This window comes from Callospermophilus lateralis, unplaced genomic scaffold (assembly GCF_048772815.1).
Source record: "Callospermophilus lateralis isolate mCalLat2 unplaced genomic scaffold, mCalLat2.hap1 Scaffold_314, whole genome shotgun sequence".
In the NCBI taxonomy this organism is placed as follows: Eukaryota; Metazoa; Chordata; class Mammalia; order Rodentia; family Sciuridae; genus Callospermophilus; species Callospermophilus lateralis.
This window is the reverse complement of record NW_027513751.1, coordinates 698,548-717,541: the sequence shown is the minus strand read 5'-3', so window position 1 is coordinate 717,541 and position 18,994 is coordinate 698,548. Positions and strand designations below refer to the sequence as shown.

General features: G+C 41.4%; 1 protein-coding gene and 1 pseudogene across 1 annotated transcript in view; one reads left to right on the top strand and one right to left on the bottom strand.

The window, feature by feature from the left end:
• Positions 1-15,391: 15,391 nt before the first annotated feature.
• LOC143387230 (zinc finger and BTB domain-containing protein 14 pseudogene) lies at positions 15,392-16,844 on the bottom strand (annotated as a pseudogene).
• An 829-nt stretch (positions 16,845-17,673) lies between these two features.
• LOC143387780 (A-kinase anchor protein 9-like) overlaps positions 17,674-18,994 on the top strand; it is a 54,309-nt gene continuing 52,988 nt past the window's right edge. Inside the window, 1 exon segment of the mRNA XM_077108268.1 lies at positions 17,674-18,281. Coding sequence (XP_076964383.1) covers positions 17,674-18,281 — 608 coding nt within the window.

The window sequence follows — 18,994 nt, the reverse complement described above, 5'->3', positions numbered from 1 at the left end:
GCCTGCTTGTGCTCTTGGCTGGGGGTGGGGTGGGGTGCTGGGTAGGAGTACGGACTGTAGGAAAAAGGGGACAGTGGGCAGAAAGGGACTGACAGTGACTTGATGCTCCCCAGAGTTCCCATGTGCTGGGAAGCATGGGCCTGAGGACCACCTTGGGTCTGGCACATGTCAGACAGGAGGACAAACCAAGACATTCTCTATGTATAGTTGGGCTCTAATATCCCTAGCCCTTAATCCTACCCCCAGAACTTTGCCTCCAACATAAATGATGACTCCTGGCATCTTAGGCTTCCCGGTCACAGCATACTCAGAAGGTAGCACAATCCAGCAGAAACAGCAAAGGCACTCACTCACCCACTTTTGGCTCATTCGCTCACTTATGCATTTGCTCCTGCATGCATGCACTTGCAGTCCATTCCCGTACTCATTCATTCGTCCTTATGTTCATTTGTTCATGTATTAATTCTTTCATCCATTCTCATACTCATTTGCCTATTCAATATTCACTCATTTGTATATATACTCATTAACAAATATTAATTTACATTATCACTCATCCACATGTTCATGCATTCTCTTATTAATCCATTCATGCAATCCATGCCCTAGCCTGTATGCATTCATTTTTGCGTATGTGCAACATTTGCTTTGCTTGCAAGTGCTAGTTCTTATATCTGTTCCATTCTTTCATTCAATCATTCATTTACTAACATTTAGATTTTTTCAATCATCTTTATGTGTACTTCTGTATGCACTCATTCACTTAACCTCTCATCTGTTTAAGACACATTCTAGGTTCTACTGTGTGTTTGGTGAAAAGAAGAATGAGGCACTCTTCCTGATGGAATTGAGGACAGAAGACTTGGCCAGACTAACATGAAGAGGAAGGCAATAGGTGCATAACATAGAAGTGGGCAGAGAGTGGCCAGAAGAGGTTGGTTGTAAGGAGGGCTGAGGGACCCAGTGGGGGGTGGGAGCATCTGACTTAGATTCAGATTAATTAATTAATTAATTAATTAATTTGGTTAGTGAACCAGATGAGAGGCCTTGAACTTCACTCTCCATTCATGATAGCTTTGCAGTTGCTTAATTATTCTCTCTGAAGCTCAGTCTCCTCATCTGTAAAATGGTGAGGAATACTGTGGATGGCTCTGGGTGGTTGGGAGGAATAGCTGGAGGTGACATATGTCGAGAGCCTCACAGATTAAAAAGGTGCTCTGTAAATGTTTATTTTCTTTCTGCTTCCCCTCTAAATTCCCTTTCCAAATCTCTATCAGCAAGTTCACCTTTACCTTCTCTGGGGAAAGTGCTGGAGAGCAGCCCTGCATCCAGGCTGCTGGTCAGGCTGGGAGAGCCAGAAGTTAATCTCCCAGAGGGTTTTAGATCTTAGAGGACCCTGGAGAAGGGCTGAGGGAAACTGTCACAGTCTTTCAGATGTAAAACCTGCCAAGTGAATTGGCCAAAGGAATCTATTAGCACAGGATTTGTACAAACCCTCTTCACTGGGTGAAAGGGGATGAAGGATTTTACTAAGCACTGAGTGAGATCAGAGTTTGGGAGCCACTTTAGAGGGGATGATGGGAAAGGGAGGGGAGGGGTCTGGTTGGCTCAGGGGGTGGGGTGGGGGTTCTTCTTCTGCAGATCTGAGGGGGAGGGGAAGCAGAGAAATTTGCCCTCTGTCCACACCATGTGTGGACACTACCGATATATCCTCTCACTTGTTTCTCCCAGCAGCCTCATGAGCCAGAAATTATTACAAATGAGGAAACTAAGAGACTCAGCAATTTGTTCAAGGTCACACAACTAATAAGTGGTAGAAGCAGAATTGAAATGTAGGTCTGATGGACTCCAAAGCCTCTGCTTTCATCCACTGTCTCATGTTCTCATGAAGGGTTTCTACCCTCTGTGGGTAATTTTTTAAAGGTTCATTTAATTAGAATATGAAGGGTCATTATCTAAAGATTTCTTACTATTTTTTATAAGTGAAACTTGGAAGTGTGAATGGCAGTAGGCCAAAGTCTGCAAGGGAATATACAGGGATTTTAATATCAGAGTCATGTACAATACATGTGTATGGTATATATCATTTTCATTTTTATTGTGAAATACTCTGAGTAGTGGGAAACATAAACATGATATCAAACACAAATGGCTCCATGGTTTACCATCTTGCTCCAAAGCTAGGGTTCTGGGGCTGGGGCTATCTTGGAAGGACTGGTTTTGTAGCCTAGGCTTTCAGTAAAAAATTGTTTGGTGCTGGTGTTCCAGATATGCAGCCACAGACATGGCAAGAACAGGAGTAATCAGAGGGCTATTGCTTGGCAGGAGGGTCTGTGTTATGAATAAATTGTGCCTAGCAGCTCCTATACCTTAGGATGTGACTGTATTTAGAGACAGGGCCTTCAAGTAGGTAGAAACAGAGACCCTGTCTCAAAATTTAAAAAAAGGGCTGGGGATGTGGCTCAGTAGCTAAGCACCCCTGAGTTCAATATCCCCGGTACAAAAAAAAAAAAAAAATAAGTTACATTAAAATGTGGGCCTTCGAAGCTGGGCGTGGTGGTGCATGCCTCCTCAGGGGTGGGAGGCTGAGGCAGGTGGATCTCAAGTTCAAAGCTAGCCTCAGCAACTTAGTGAGGCCTTAAGCAACTCAGTGAGATCCTGTCTCTAAATAAAACTCAAAAAAGGGCTGGGGACATGGCTCAGTGGTTAAGGGCTCTTGGGTTCAATCCCTGGGACCAAAAAATAAAATAAATTAAGAATGAAGGCCTTCAGATGGGTCCTAGTCTAATCTGACTTGGGCCCTTCTAAGAACAGAAGACCAGGACATAAAAGTGACACCAGGGTCTCCTTTGCAGTGGGTGACCTGTGAAGAGGCAACAACAGGGCAGCCATCTGCAAGCCAACCAGAGAGAGATCTCAGAGGAAACCTCCCTGCTGGCACCTTGACTTGGACTCCAGCCTCTAGAACAGAGAAGGAAATGTCTGCTGTTGGTGCCACCCAGGCTGTGGCGTTTGTTTTGGCAACCCTAGCCAGCAGGTTCTCCCCTGGTTCAGTCAGGGAAGAATCTGTGGGGGAGGGTGACTTGGGGGACATGGGGAACAGTGGCCATGCACAATCAGTAGGGAGGAACTTCAGCATCTTAACAACTACCAAAACCCACCTGGGGCACACTGCTGAATCAGCCCTGAGCACATGTGACATAAACAAAGGGGAAGGAAAGGGGAGAACTTTCCCAGTGAGACAGTCTTAAGTAACCAGAGACAGCGTACAGCACAGGGGCAGGAGGGGTAAACACCCACACCCTCCCCCACCCAGGGAGATCTCAGGTGGGGACAGCATGAAGACCTCAGGGGGGCTGAGCACACTGGCTGGTTTTATTTCCTGAACCCTCCACTAAAACTATAGGAGTTTTGATTGTTTCTAAGACATAATCTGATGAAGACAGGGAGACTGGGAGTGAAGAGATCCACAGTAGCTAACAGCAGGTGACAAGGGACTAGAAAGCCCATTCTGAGTCAGTGGAGGGGGAAGCTGACAGTTGTTCTAATTTCCACTGTCAGACCTGCAAATAGCTCAGGAATTGGCAGCTCCAGGTACTTTTGGAACGCAGAGTGGGAAGAAGTTTGATCCCTGGAACCTCTGCCTCACTTTACCTTTCTGGGAGATTTCATTGCCCACCCAAGGGGGAGCATGCAACAGTGGCTCAGCCCTGCAGGGTGCCAGGTAGAGCTGAGGCAGAACACCACAGTGAACAGCAGGAGGCGACGTGCATATCTGCTCACAGAAAGCAAGATCTGCCCCACTGCCAGTGCCCGGCCACAGGCCAGACCAGGTTATTACTGCTGCCATAATTGCCACCAATTAGTGAATTAAAACAACAATTAGTGAATTAAACAAATTAAAAGGCTGTGTCCCTTCTGGAGGCCTAAGGCGAATCTTGTGCCTTGCTTTTCTCAACTTGTCAAGCTGCCCACATTCCTTGGCTCAAGCCCTCCTCACTCCAACCTCTGCTTTGTGATTGCATCTCCTCCTTGGAGTCTGAGCCTCTTGCTTCTTTCTTATCACAATTTCTAATTACGGTAAACCCACTGGAGGATCCAAGATACTCTCAAGAACTCTCAAGAACCTTAATTTGAAGACATCTTCAAAGTGTCCTTTGACATCTAAGTAACATATTCATAGGTTTTAAGGATCAGTGCATGGACCTTTTTATTTTGTTGACCACATAGGGCATCAAAAGATTTACTCTGGGGGTCTAGTTAATCTGACCCAAGAAGAAGGGACTAAAGGGACTGATGATAGGGTTTCCCAGCACTTGACTATGCCAGCTCTCCTATGGCAACACTTACATAGACAAACTCCACCTGCGTGCTCAAGTAACTTTCCAGCCTTAAACATTAGCAGACATCTGGGAAAACCATTAGCATGGAAGATGGAGACCAAAATGGAGAAAGGAGACCCAGGGAGATGAAGTCCATGTAGGGAATTGATAATGTGTAAAGAAAATGGTACACATTAGAAGGGTTGGAAGAGAAAGCTGAGATCTTTTAGGAAATAACGCAATAACTAAATACAAAACCAAGGAAGTGAAAAATATGGAAGAAAAGTATGCCGGCATACTAACTTAAGAGATTCCACATTTAAATGATAGGAGTTCCAGAAAGGAAAGCATAGAAAATGGGTAAGGAAATCATCAGTAAAATTATTTAAGGATGTTTTCCAGAATCTAAGGGCATGTGCTTTGAGATCTAAGGGTTCATTGATTGCCTAGATAAAACTATACCTACTCAAGGTACATCATTGTAAGATTTCACAACTTTGGGGACAAGAAGAGTTCTCAAAAGCTTCCAGAGAAGAAAGGGCACCAGGTACAGCTGAGGCAGAACACCACTCTGCCCTGAGAGGAGGAATCTGAAAATCTTTGGTCAGTTCAGTATCACTGTTGGAAACTGGAAGGCAAATGAGTGATACCTTCAAGATCCCAAAGGAATCACTTCCAACTCAATTCTGTGTGTGTGTGTGGGGGGGCGGGGGATGCAATAGGAAGCCAGGAGAAGGAGGTAGAGTTGAAGACAGCGGTATCCCCAACTAGAGGACATCAGTCCGGGAAGAGAAGGCCAGAGGACTCAGGAGAATGACCACATCCTAGTCCCAGCCCCTCCCAGCCAGTAGCTAGAAGGAGACATCTTGTCATCTCTTAATAAGCCTGAAGTTGCCTTTGTTGCCAAAGATTCAAGAGAAAAGTTTTGTATGGTGAGCCAGCACCTACATAGATGGACTCAATCTCTGAGTCTTTCTCTGTTATTTGGTTCCCTTTTTACAGATCTGCCTCAGTTTCCCCTCTGGTATTCTAGGTCCCCAATGACCCACATCCCACCCATTGCCTGGGGCACTGCCTCCCTGACCACCTCTGCCTGTGACAATCTTTCCCCAGGTGGGGCTGGAGACTGCTTGCTGGGCTCCAGCCATGCGTGAGTAGCTCACTCTGTGATGTTGCTGTGGAGGTTTCCACAGGCCCATACACCCACTTGCAGGGACCATCTATCTGATGTTCTGAGGTGTCTCCTTTGGTCAATGCACTCTAGGCTGGGAACTCTCCACGCCTCAGGATTATCCTCTGCACCAGAATCTTTGCCCAGTCCCTACTCCAGGTCTCTTCCTTCATTCCCCTGACTGGGGGGGGGGGGGCGTATAGCCCAGGACATATCGTGCCAGAGCACCTTGGCATAGAACACCACTGCCTTTTTGTACCAATACCCTCTTGCTTTCAGATCCTAAAATAGAAACCCAAACCTGAAAATGAGGCTAAGTGGGAAAATGAAGACCCACTCAGCCTATATTTGCCTGGCCAAGTCCTCACCCTTTGCTGTCTACCCGGAGATCACATTTGAACATTGAAGAGTGAGAGGGACATTTATTATGGCAGTCATCTTGAATCTACCCTAATTTTAAAAAGAAAATTATTAGCAAACACCAATTAGATAGTGTTATGAGCTATGAGTGGTACAAATTACTTATACATACTTCACTGCCAACCATGACATATCAGTTTCAATATGATTTATTGGGAGGCCAAACACCCTTTCTGTTCTATTTCATGATGTTCCCAGAAAGATGCCTATTGATTGAAGAGAGGGTTAGGTGATAGAGTAAAATCCAAAACTACTAGTGGATACCAGTTTCAAGGAAATTCATAGTATACCTGCTATGTACCAGATGCTGAGTTATAGGATTTTAAATGCCCCGTCTGATTAAATTATGAAGGTGAGAAAAATTGAAATTATTATTATGAATTATAGCCACTGGTAAACTGTGTACCATGTGTCTCTCAGTCACCCCTCCTGTTTTGCACCTCTGAAGTAGGGGCAACATTTTTCAACCCAGCCAAGTCACCAAAGGTAAAGGAATTCATAGTCAACCCTGAATGAATTCTAGTCTCTTATAACTATAGCTGCTGAAATTCTTCTTCTTGGAACGGCACTTTCTAGGTTTTAAAGAATTTCAAATACATTATATAATTTTATCCTCCCAGCATTTCAGGAGGTAGTCAGGAATTAAAACTCTCCTGGCATTTTTGGCAGTGCCATTGGCAAAAGGAAAGTATGATGTCAACTGGAGGTGTTTGGCATTTTGAATCTACTAGGAATGTGTCAATTTTCCTGGTAGGTAGGAAACTGAAATCACTGAGATCTTGGACCAGTATGTTCAAATGTGTCAATGAGTACACATGAATTTTCTCCTTGAAAAGTTCTATATTTGGATACTAAAAGAGGAGTAGGGTTGGTTTGTTCTCTTCCGTGGATCATGAGCTCCCTATCAAGGGCTGTGCCTTCCTTAGGTCAGTGTCCCCAGAGACTAATGCAGTTCCTGGAAAAGAGGAGGGGGCTCACGAAGGGTCCAGTGACTGACCGACAGACTGACTAATTGACCCAATGACTGACAGAATGATGGAGTAGATAATTACAGGAAAGATACAGGAGACTGGCCTGGTACATAGGAAATTGAGATCACCAAGATTTGGGGCCAGGATGCTCAAAATGTGATAAATACAAACTGAGAAGTCCCCAGCATAAAAAATTAGAATTTTTAAACTGGGAAAAGAAGAGATTAAAATGCATATGTAATTTGAAAATATGAACATGTATTTATTTATGAGCAAATAAAGCATTTTTTTTCAGTTCTAACCACAAAATTTGATTAACATGTTTCCTTATTATGACTCTTGACACAAAAAAGTTTTTTGTTTGCTTGTTTGTCTTTTGCTTTTTTTTTAAAACAGGAAAGAAATCCTGAGAATTACCCTTGCAAGTTAAATACAATTTTTTATTTTACTAAATTTATGTGATATCCTTCTTTCACAGCCAAATAGAGAAATCAGCCATCATTAATTACATTTTTAAACGTGGAACATATAGCCAATAGCAGGAACAACAACAGATTCACCTTCTACAAAGGTAAGTAACACCCTTTCTACTGGTTGATATTAGCAACCATACAGAAAACAACAATAATATATTCCACAGGTGCGGAAACTAAATGTGATTAGGCTCTGAATTGTTGGTAGAGGATATAAATAGAAAAATACAGACACACACATACACATAGTTTTCACATGTAAAGTATTTTATGAACTATAGATGCTTTTTGTCTATTAGATGGCAGCCAATCTAATTCAACTCTATAGACAGCATTAAGTCACTCATTTAACAAAAGGTTAAGGGAGCTGAGAATTACCAGGCAATGTGCTTGATCCTGGAGGCATGTGGGCAAATGCTGAACTCAAGGTGTGCACAATCTAATAGCGAGAACACACCTGGAAATCAAAGTGTCTTAATGGTGAAATGACACTACAGATGATCCATGGCCTCTTCTTGCATAATCCTTCTCTTCATTTCCTCTCTGTCAATTTCATACTTAACCACAATTATGACAGTTCCCACACTGATAATATCCATCCAAGGGAGGGTGGCCAGACAAAGCACAGGATTCCCAGTTAAACTGAATTCCATAAAAATGATGAATGACTTGTAGTATAAGTATGTATTGTTTTAATTCTGGCAACTCTTTTCCTAGGCAAAAATCTACCATACAATCTTTTTCTCTTTCCAGATAAATAAAACATTGTTCTAGAAAGTTGTGGAACAATGCTAACTGCTTAAAATATAAATCATTAGACGAATGGCTTCTAGGAGCTAAGGTTATGTTGACTGCAAAGGGGTATGAAGAGATTATGATGATGATGATGATGATGAATTTTTTTGGTACCAGGGATTGAACTCAAGGGAACTCAAGCACTGAGCCATATCCCCAGCCCTATTTTGTATTTTATTTAGAGACAAGGTTTCCCTGAGTTGCTTAGAGAATCACTGTTGCTGAGACTGGCTTTGAACTCACAATCCTCCTGCTTTAGCCTCCCAAGCCACTGGGATTACAGGTGTGCACCATCATGCCTGGCTAAAGAGATTTTATCTTAATTGTGGTGGTATTTTATGATTGCATGCATCTGCTGTAACTTATAGGACTCTATAATTAAAAAAGGGTAGATTTAATTATAAGTCATTACCACCTAAATAAATACAACTTCTAAAATTAGTCAATGAATATATATATATTTTTTTGCAAAGTTCTTTAATAGACCTTAAAGAACAGTACCAGAAGATGACCAGATTCTGATGTCTGTTTCTGTGTTCAATCTCCCACAACATCACACCTTGCATAGCCCCCAGGGGCAGACTGAACACTGTAGGAGGAGGAAGAGGAAGGCAGGGTGGGGGGGAGGAGGAGAGAGAGGAAGAGGAGGAGAAGGAGCAAGAGTAGCTCCAGACAGAGGAAACAGAGAAGCAGTCCCTCTTTCCCATGGCCACTGACCAGTCCAAAGTAAGTCTGAGTCAGAGACTCATATTATCTATGTCTATGACACAAGTGTTTTTTATGAAGATTCCCATTTGTCAAGGACACAGTATTGCTCAAGCAGCATCCTCTCTATTCAGAAAAAGGATGTCTTCTATTCTATTCAGAAAGATTCCAAGTGAAGTTTAGCAACCTCCACAATTCCCTGGCCCAACCCATGATCTTTCTCTAAGGTATATACTCTGTAGAGTTTCTCTTGCAGAGACATGAAAATAGTAAAGAATGGTGGGGGATAGTTTGCTGTGGCAGGGCTCATTCAATACTCCTTCCTCTGGGTCAAACTAGGGAAGAGGAACCAAGAAAGGTATGGGAGATAACATTAATTTTATGTTTGTATAGCACTGAGTACTGTGAGTTTTGTTTACATTATTTCAGTTAATCCTCATAATATCCTTGTAAAATAGATATACTAGCAATTAAATTTTACAAATAATTTTTTTTTCATTATCACATGGATAAGAAGTAACAGATATGGGATTCAAACCAAGATTTGAGTCACTAACACTTGACTACAACTGTTATAGGTGGGGAAAAAGGAATAAATGAAGAAAATATAATACTGAAGCACTTTAAAATCAAAAAATACCTCTCCTTCAAATTCCATCAATTGGACATTTGTACCTAAAACAGAAGCAGACACAGCACAGCTGCTTGATAAATACTTGTGAATGAATATTTTATAAAAGCTCTAAAAGAAAGGGTATGTGTGTGGGTGAAACAGATTCAGAGATCATAATGGCTTGACCTTTCTCAATTTTAGAAGTTGCAAGACAAGAGATCAATGTCACAAAAATGTAGGGGGAAATAATTTTCAGCCTCCCTGAATTCTTTATCCAGCCAAATTTAATCAAGTACAAGGGTAAATTAAAGATACTTTAAGATTTGTAAGATTTCAAAAATAAGCTATAGGATGATATATCGAAATAAAATGAGTAAGGAAAATTTTTTAAAAATAGGGAAGCATAAGTTCCCAAAAACAAAAATAACACAAACAAAATAACCAAGAGAGTCAGCACATGGGGAAGACAAAGAGAAAATGTATAATGATAATTAGGGAAAAATTTAGCCTGTCATCATGCCGAAGTTTTGGAGTACAATTAGTTCAGACAGGGGTGTCTTCTCAAGTCTCCTATCAACATGGCTGAAGCTTGCAGTGGGCATCGGGGGAGGGGACCCCAAGGTTTCCAGGCACTTTCCAAACACAGAGCCATCCCCAGGCTACTTTTGGCTAAGAGCCTGAGATCCTCCTCTCTCTTCCACTTGTACATATGGGTCTAGGGACCATCGGAGTCTATATTGCTGCTATGAAGATCCTCTTGTCTTCTGACTTCCTCCCACTGTGGCCCACCACAACTGACCACTAATTCCTCCTCAGATGCTCCTGTGCTCAACTCCAGTCCTCTTCACCCTTGGACTCTATCTCACTGGTTTCCAGGTCCTCCCACTGGGCCTCAAGAAAGGGGCCTGCATTTTCCCAGTGGGGGACTAAAAGTCCTCTTGTCCTTTTCTGTGTCCTAGACCTTGATCCTATCTAAAATTCATGTCATTAGATAGATGTACCACCTCCTTATTGTAGACCTCAACCCCTCATTTATTGAAGATTTTAGGCCTGCCTCAATGACTCTCTTTACTGCACTTCCTATCATAATTCTCATGATTTCAGTATTGTAGCAACCCTTCCGGTACCCTGACTTCTCAGTTACTTGATCTTGTATCTTCCATTGATCTTGTCCTTTGTTCCCTCTCAGCCATCCATTACTGTTACATTGCTGACTTTGTCATTACTAACACTTGCACTTGTTCCTTGATAATCTCAATTAAAAGTATTCCACTCTCCAATATATCTTCTTATTTTTTCAGCTGATTTCCTTGGCGACTCCAATTCTCAATCATTCTTTTCATCACAATATTTAATACATTAACCACCATATCTTCATGCGTCTTATCATGTTCTTAATTCCTTAATTATTATACAGCTTAGATTTATGGCCTGTCATTATAATAACTTCTTACATATACCCTAACTCCTTCAATCCTACCTCTCTCCCTCCCTAATCTTAAATAAAATTTATGTTAGCATTTGAACCTGGCTTAATACAGAATACTCGATTATGCTACCCAGTCTTACATTAAATTTGCTACATTTACATAGCTAATTATCTTGTCTTTGTTAACTCAATCCATATCTTATCTTCCCTTACTTCCAATACTATTTACAAGATCCTCACTCTTAGATAATAATTTTTATTCTTAAATGCTTATAAAGTAGATACAACTCTAATAATAAAATTTTGGCATTCTCCCTCTGCCATATCAATCAACAAACTTGCATAGTACTCATATTGTACAAGTTCCTTTCCTATAACAGTGATCACCTCACTCCAATTTATGGTAAATCCTTCCATTGGTTCCCTTTTCCTCTTTCTGCTCTAGGGTATTGTTTCAGTAATTATCCTTTTTCACCTGCAATTGACTCTTAAATGAATCATTACCATTAGCATATAAAAATGACATATCTCCTATCTTAAATAACAAAACAAAAAAACCTCTATTGACTCTATGCCATCTAACTATCCCACAATTTCTGTAGTTTTTTTTTTGCAACAAAACCCCCTCATATTCATGGTCTCCAGCTTCTCTACTCTGTTGAACTCACTTGAAGAAGGTTGTTTTTTTTTTTAAATACTGAAGATTGAATTCAGAGGCACTTAACCACTGAGCAACATGCTCAGCCCTTTTTGTTTTTTATTTAGGGACAGGGTCTCCCTGAGTTGCTTAGAGCCTTGCTAAGTTGTTGAGGCTGGTTTTAAACTCACAATCCTCCTGCCTCAGCTGCTGCAGCTGTTGGGATTACAGCCATGTGGCCATCATGCCTGACTTGAAGCAGGTTTGACCTTCACCACTCTACCAACCTGTTCTTGTCAAGGTCAATTGTGCCCAACATTTAGCCAAACCTAATGTTAAACATTGGTTCTTTCTTATTTTTCTCATTTATTTATGTCTCAGGGTCTAAGATCAATCCTCAGACATTTTCTCCATCTCCACTCACTACCTTGGTTATCTCATTTAGTGTCATTGCTTAAAATACCACTTATATGCTTCCTATTTGTATCTCCAGCTTGGGTCTTCTTCCCCTTGAACTCCATATTCATTTCTAATCACTTACTAAACAACTCTATTTGAATGAATAATATACATAAATGTAAAGTTTTCTCTAAAACCAAACTTTTGTTTTATTCCCCCAATCCTGTTCTTCCTATTCCAGTGAGTGGTGGCCCTGCTTTAGGAGTTCCTCAGCAGTAATCTTGGAGTTATCCTTGTCTTTTCTCTTTCTTTCATAACACTTATTCAGTCCAATAATAAACTGTGTTCAAATATATCCTGTAATCCAAGCCACTGTCTCTTACCTTGATTTTTACTAAGGTTTTAAATAATAGTCGTCCTTTTACCCTGTTGCTCACTTAATAGTATATTCTTTTTTTTTTTTTGAGTTACAGTATAATCCATTTAATTGGAAACTACATACACTTACATCATGTTCTCTCATTTCAATCTTTTCCTCCAACAAAACAGAAGTTAGTATCAAGTTCATTTGATAGCACTTCCGTAATTTCCAAACACTTTAAATTAATGAGTAAGTTAACAGAGGCAAAATACCTGCTGCAGTTTGGATTTTAAATGTTCTCCAAAAGTGCATCTGTTGGAGGCTTGGACTTCAGCTCATGACATTACTGGGTCATGGTGGAACTTTGCATGGGACCTAGTGTGAGGTCTTCAGGTCTTTGGGGGCATGACCTTGAAGGGCATCTTCCTCTTCCTAGCTTTCTGGCCAGAGATAAGCAGCTTTGTTCTACCACATGTTCTTTTGATATGGCACCATGGGCCCAAAACAACTGGGCCAACTGATCATGGATTGAAACCACCAAAACAAAACTTCTCATCAGTTGAACATCTCAGATGTTTCTATAGTAACACAAAGCTAACACATTGCCCTTCAGTTAAACTTCCCCAAATCTCTTTCTTCATCAGTACCAGTACAATGCAAGTTGAGTACAAAAGTTAACATCAAGTTTATGGACATTCTCTTTATACAAACAGAAAAAGTAGCAGTGAAAAGGGAGTAATATTGACATTTAGAATTTCCCTTCCTCTCATGTATGTAGCAGATGCAGGGTGAGCACATTTCAGAATTAACTCCCTAATACGTTAGAGATACCCTTGAAGAATCTAACATGATGGTTTCACTATCCAGGAGATTATTACAGCCAGATGGATGTGAAGAAAGGCAGTTACTAACCAGGTCTCAGCAAGCAGAACAGCTGTCAGTTTATGACTCTGCTGCCACTAAAAGAACACAAAGATAACATGCACCCAAATACATATAGGAACCCAATACCAGTGGTAGAAATTGTAACAGAAATATATTTCTCATGCAAAATAGGCCAAATGACAAATACCTGCACAATACAAATAAAGATCTGAAAATTAAACTTTCTCTTTTGGGGGGTACTGCCATGATTCTGTGGTTTTAATGGGTGTCATTCCCATGTTAAACTTGCAATTCTATAAAACCATGATTAAGAGTATAGAAAGCATATTTTGGAAGAAACCTGGGTGTGTGAAAGATTGCTATGAAAAAAATGAAAACAGGAATGATAGAAGTATACTTTCTTTTATATACAAAAATGAAGGCCCAAAATATGGTTTGTTGAAGTAGCTATCAACAAGATGTTAAATTATTTTTCCTTTGCTTTGGTTAAAACAGCCTTGGAACAGCAGTCAGTTCCCCTTCTACTAACAGCATATAAACACAGTGACAGGACTACTTTTAGTACAGAATAAACAACTTTCAAGAAAAAAATTAAATTAATTTTAAACTAAATTAAACATTTTTACCAATAAATAATTTCTTTTAAAGTAGCATCTTCATCCTACAATCTCGGGCAGAACATATACACCAATTTAAAAAATAAAGTTTCTCCCACAATAGTCATTACAGGTGTTAATGTAACAAGCTATTAAATGAAATTACTTTAATGTACTTAAAAAAAATTCTAGCAACCAAACATGAATTTTAACAGTTGTCATTTTCTACAATTGTACATATTCTAAAATAATTGACTAATACTTTCTTACAGAACATAATTCAAACTATTGTTGGCATTTCAATATATTCCTAACGAAATGGTTAAAAGAACATTTAGTACACCAAATCTGAAACAGAATTTATAATTCTGATTTACAGCTAATAAAAGGCAATCAATTCCTATTTAAACTGTAACCAGTGATGAAATATACTTCAATAACAAACATTTGGTCTCACAATCTTTAATATTGGTTAAAAACAGTCTGATGTTTGTTGCTCATGGAAGTTACTTTAATCCAATGTGCAAAAAAGGTGCAGCCATCTGCTTTTACTTGAAATACATAAGACCAACACTACTATTTACACTTAGAAGATTTTTAAATTTATTAATTTAATCAAGCATATTGCATCTCTTTTATGAATAAATCATGTGCCACAGAGAGCCTAAAAGCTGGATGACATTCCATTAAGCCACACAAATGTTTCTTGTCCTAATTTTGAACCTAAATATAAATCCAATTTCAAAATCAATTAAGAATTATTTTCATCTAATAAGTCTTGGAATTGTTGCACATATGAAAACCTTGTCTCTGAGAGCTTTTACTCCTCTCACCACTGGTCTACTCCACAAACTCCTTTTGTTGCAGAAGGACAATGCCCCCAAAAGAGGAACCTGTGAAGCCAGCCCTAAGCACCAGCATCCTGTGCATTCACAGGATGATGTAGTACGTACGACTACAGCTTTGGGGGTAGACATGGGGCAATGGAAATGGATGAAGAAACACTTCAGCAAAGCAATTATTACCTGTGCACAAAAACAAGGTAAAACAGTGACAGAAAAAGTGAACAAACCAAATATAAATCTAATACCATTCTGCATTTCCAGAACTTGGTTTCACACTTGCGCAGTGTTCTTGGTCAATCACCCACCAGCATTTTCTGGGTCTGTATGAAGAACGTTTATTAAGTTATTCAAACTGCTGTTTTGACCATAAGTCACATGTGACTATGACAATTAAGAAATCAATTTACTCGATTATTACTCTGTGCAGTGCACTCACAACGCGAGTGTAGAGGATTAAAAATAGAACAGAAGTCTCTCACCTCTAAAATGGACACAGGAGTCCTCAAATTAAAATCATAAAAAAGAAGGGGAGGGGAGCTTATTGGCAACAATAGACACTAGAGAGGACACTGAAATGGTTTGGTCAGAACTTAGGAATGTAATTTCCTTGACAAAGTTTTAAAAATACCTAACCAATACACTGCCTTATGTCTAGCAAGTACACTGCTCCATTCATTTCCATGAAAACATAATAACTGGTGTTCGCTGATCACGATCCATGTAGTCCCAGTCTCGGCTTCCCAGGCGTAGCACTCGGGTCCTGCCACCTCTAGCTACAGGCTATTGTCTCCAACTGCTGCTCGGCTTCTGCAGCCATGGCCGCAGCCTGCAACTGTTCAGTCTCGCTCTGGATGGCACTGGGGGTAACCTGCTTTCTCTCGCTGTGCATATTGTTCTCATGTCTCTTCAGATCCGAAGCTTTGGCAAAGGCCTTGGTGCAGGAGCCACACACAAAGGGCTTTTCACCTCTGTGCCTCCTTTCATGGTCCTTAAGGTGAGACTTGTGTTTGAAGGCTTTGTCACACATGTGACATGCGAATGGTCTTTCATTACTGTGAACTCTCTCATGCTTCTTTAAGTCTGGGACACAAATGAATGATTTTCCACACACCTCACAACTGTAAGGCTTATACCCTGTGTGGATTTTTAGGTGTTCCTTCAGGTGGGCCTGGGTGGTGAACCCTTTTGTACACATTTCACATACAAATGGCCAGTCTGCGGTGTGAAGTTTCTCATGCTTCCTCAATCTGCCTTCATCAGAAAATGTCTTACCACATGCTTGACAGGCAATCTGCTCCCGATGGTGACCATAAAGTAAGTACTCAAACTTCATGTCACTGGTAGCAGTCCAGCCTGGTGTCTCTTCATCTTTTACCTCACTCATTCCATCATTAAATGTTAAGGCTTGAGGGGTCTGGGACCCCAAATCTTTGGACTCTGGGGTCTCCATGGATTCTACTTCCTGACCATAGCAATTTACTTTTCGAACTTCCTTGCTCCCCAACTCTTTCAAAATTGCTTCCTGAACCCTGAGTGTAGTCATAGGTGACTTGCCGTCCTCTTGACTTGGGGGGGGGGGGTGTCTTCTACTGTGTCGTCTGAAGGACTGTCATCCTGATCCCCTATTTCTTCCACATCATCATCCTGAGCGTCAGCAGTATCTCCAATGGGGCGATTTATTTTGAGGCAATATTTACTCTTTGATTGGCCATTATTTTCATCAGGACTAGATACATCTTGCTTCTGAGAACAGAGTTTATCCAAAAATGTTATACCAAGAATCTGACCAGATGACATCATTAGGTTAACATCTTCCTTTTTCATGGAGATCTTTGCTGTGTACATGTAGTTCAGGACCTCTTCAAATATATCAGAACAAAGAAAATCTATCTCTATTACTGAAGAGCTATCTACCTCAAGCTTCTTGAAAAGCTTTTTAAAGTAGGTGCTGCAGGCGGCAAGAACACATCTGTGTGCTCTGAATTTCACATCTTCAACCACAATAGCAATATCACAAAATTCTCCTTCCAGGCGTTGTTCATTTAGTGTTTTCAGAAACAGAGTTTTATGATCATCGTCATTGTATTTAATGGTTTCAGACATACTGATGAAAAACTCCATGAACAACTCAGGCAATTATCTTAATGCCTTAAACGCCAAAATCTTCAGATCAGAATAACTCTGATCAGGGTCACACCAGACCTGTGTGATATCGAGCACACTTGTCTTTAAGATTGAACTTGTGAAATTCTGGTATTTTATCTCTATCCCCACAGTCTCAAAGAAATTTAGCTTTTTAACTCTTAGCCGAAGAACTTTTTCCTGCACTCTAATCTTAAAAACCAAAACACTTTCTCTACTAAACCATGACCAAATAAACTGGTATAGTAGGAGCAAAGGACTTGAGCTGTAATACAGTCCCACAAAAACAAAACAAAACAAAACAAAAAACAAAAAAAAAACTGATGCAAACCTCTAACCTAAAGACCAAAATTCCCTCTATAGAAAACACTAAGCCAACTAGAATACTAGGGGGGTTTCTCATCTGCAGTGTGAAGGCTGGGCAAAATTATTTCTAAGGATGCTTCTTACTTGACCATTTTGCTCCCTGTTCTTTAGGGTCCCCAGGGACTACAGTCACCCCCCCAGAGAGAGGGCAGTCCAGGGAGAAGTTTCCTACCCTGTCACTTCCTACTGATGTAACTTCTGGGGCTTAGAAAATAAAAGTGCACCGGTCATACAGTGTCCATGTGTGTCCTGTGTGTGCGCATGTGTTTTCCTTTTGTGGCTAGTGTGTATTTGGCTGTCCCCCTCCTCAAGATCTCTTGAGGACCTGAAAGGAGAGACCATGTGTTCACTGGCTCATTTTTTTCTATAGAGATGTTCCAATTGCTAAGTTCAGATGAGTCAAACCGGAAGACAGCCATTGCCAGTATTTATGTGGGTAAGTGCAAGAAAAGATGTAGCCCCCAACTACACCTCCACAATAAAGCTTCCCCTATGCAACTGCTCCCCAAATCGCGAGCGCACAGAGCCGCTGTGGGGGTGGGGATGGCCCTAGCCTGGCGCCAAGTGCAGCCCGCCCGGTGCCGCCCCTCAGAGCCCCGGGCCCCACCGCGCCGCCCCCAGCCGCCTGCAGAGGAGGGGGCTGAGACCCCCGCTCACGCACTCCAGGGTGCGCCCTCAGAGCTCGGGAAGCTCACCGCGCGCCGCCCGGGCTTTACACGTCCTAGGAAAAGGGACAGGAGGGAGGGGAGGAAACCCAGACCCTGCAGTACCTCCCTCCGACAGCGCACTCGGCTGCCGCAAACTCGTTCCCCAGGCCTCCTCCCACCCTTTCCCAGCCACCGCCTCCCACCTCTGGCCCTGCGGTCCCCGGCTCTCCTACCTTCGCTTTACCAGCTTCTATCTTTCTCCTTCTTTCTTCGTCCTCCATGGCTTCTGCGGGGTAGGCAGGGAAAGAACACGGAGGGGGTCGGGGGTAGAAAGGAAAAATCGGTTCAGACCGAGGTGGGACGGCTAGCTCCGCGACCCAGGCCACAGGGCCCAGCTGGGAGCTGCCTCCCCACCCGAACAAAACCAGTCAGACGCTGCAATCACTGGCGAATCCTCCTCGTCCACACGAGTACAGCGGTCGCCACCGCCATCTTCGTCTCCACGTAAACACAGAGTGAGGCGGGAGTCAAGACACGTCACAGAGTGCAGGCGCCTCGAACTCCGCGTTGCCTGGCAGGTGCCAGGCTGAGAGGGACATGGTAAATAGAGTGAAAACAACATTATCAGAAATAGTTTAGATGTTGCAGTGGTATACACCTGTAATCCCAGCTACTCAGGAGGCTGAGGCAAGATCCTGTCTGAGGGGAAAAAAAAGGGGGGAGCTTACATTATAGCTCAAAGGTAGAGCACTACTGTTCTTTATCTCCACTACTGCAAGAACAAAACTAAACAAAGTATGTACATTATTTCATTTGTATAAACATGTGCTTTTCGAATGGGATTGAAAAACTATTATAAATATAGTTATTCTTGGGCTAGGATATAGCTCAATGGTAGAGCACAAGTTCCTAGGTTTAGTCCCCAACACCAAACAAAATTTATAAAGCAGTTCTACTAAACATAGTTAACTTTGAACAGACACATAATCAGCAAACTTAGATCAAGAGGTGGAAATAGAGAAATGGCAACAGTCTCTGCTTTCCAAAGTAGGAGAGACAGATGCTCCTGGGTAATAAGTACAGTGAAAGGTTGGATTTTGGATCTTACCCCCCCACACACAACATTTTGTTAAAATATTTAAAATGCTACTGACTCATTTTCTAGAATATTTTATAAGGAAAACTCTCAATATCAATTAAATGCAACCTAGCATAGT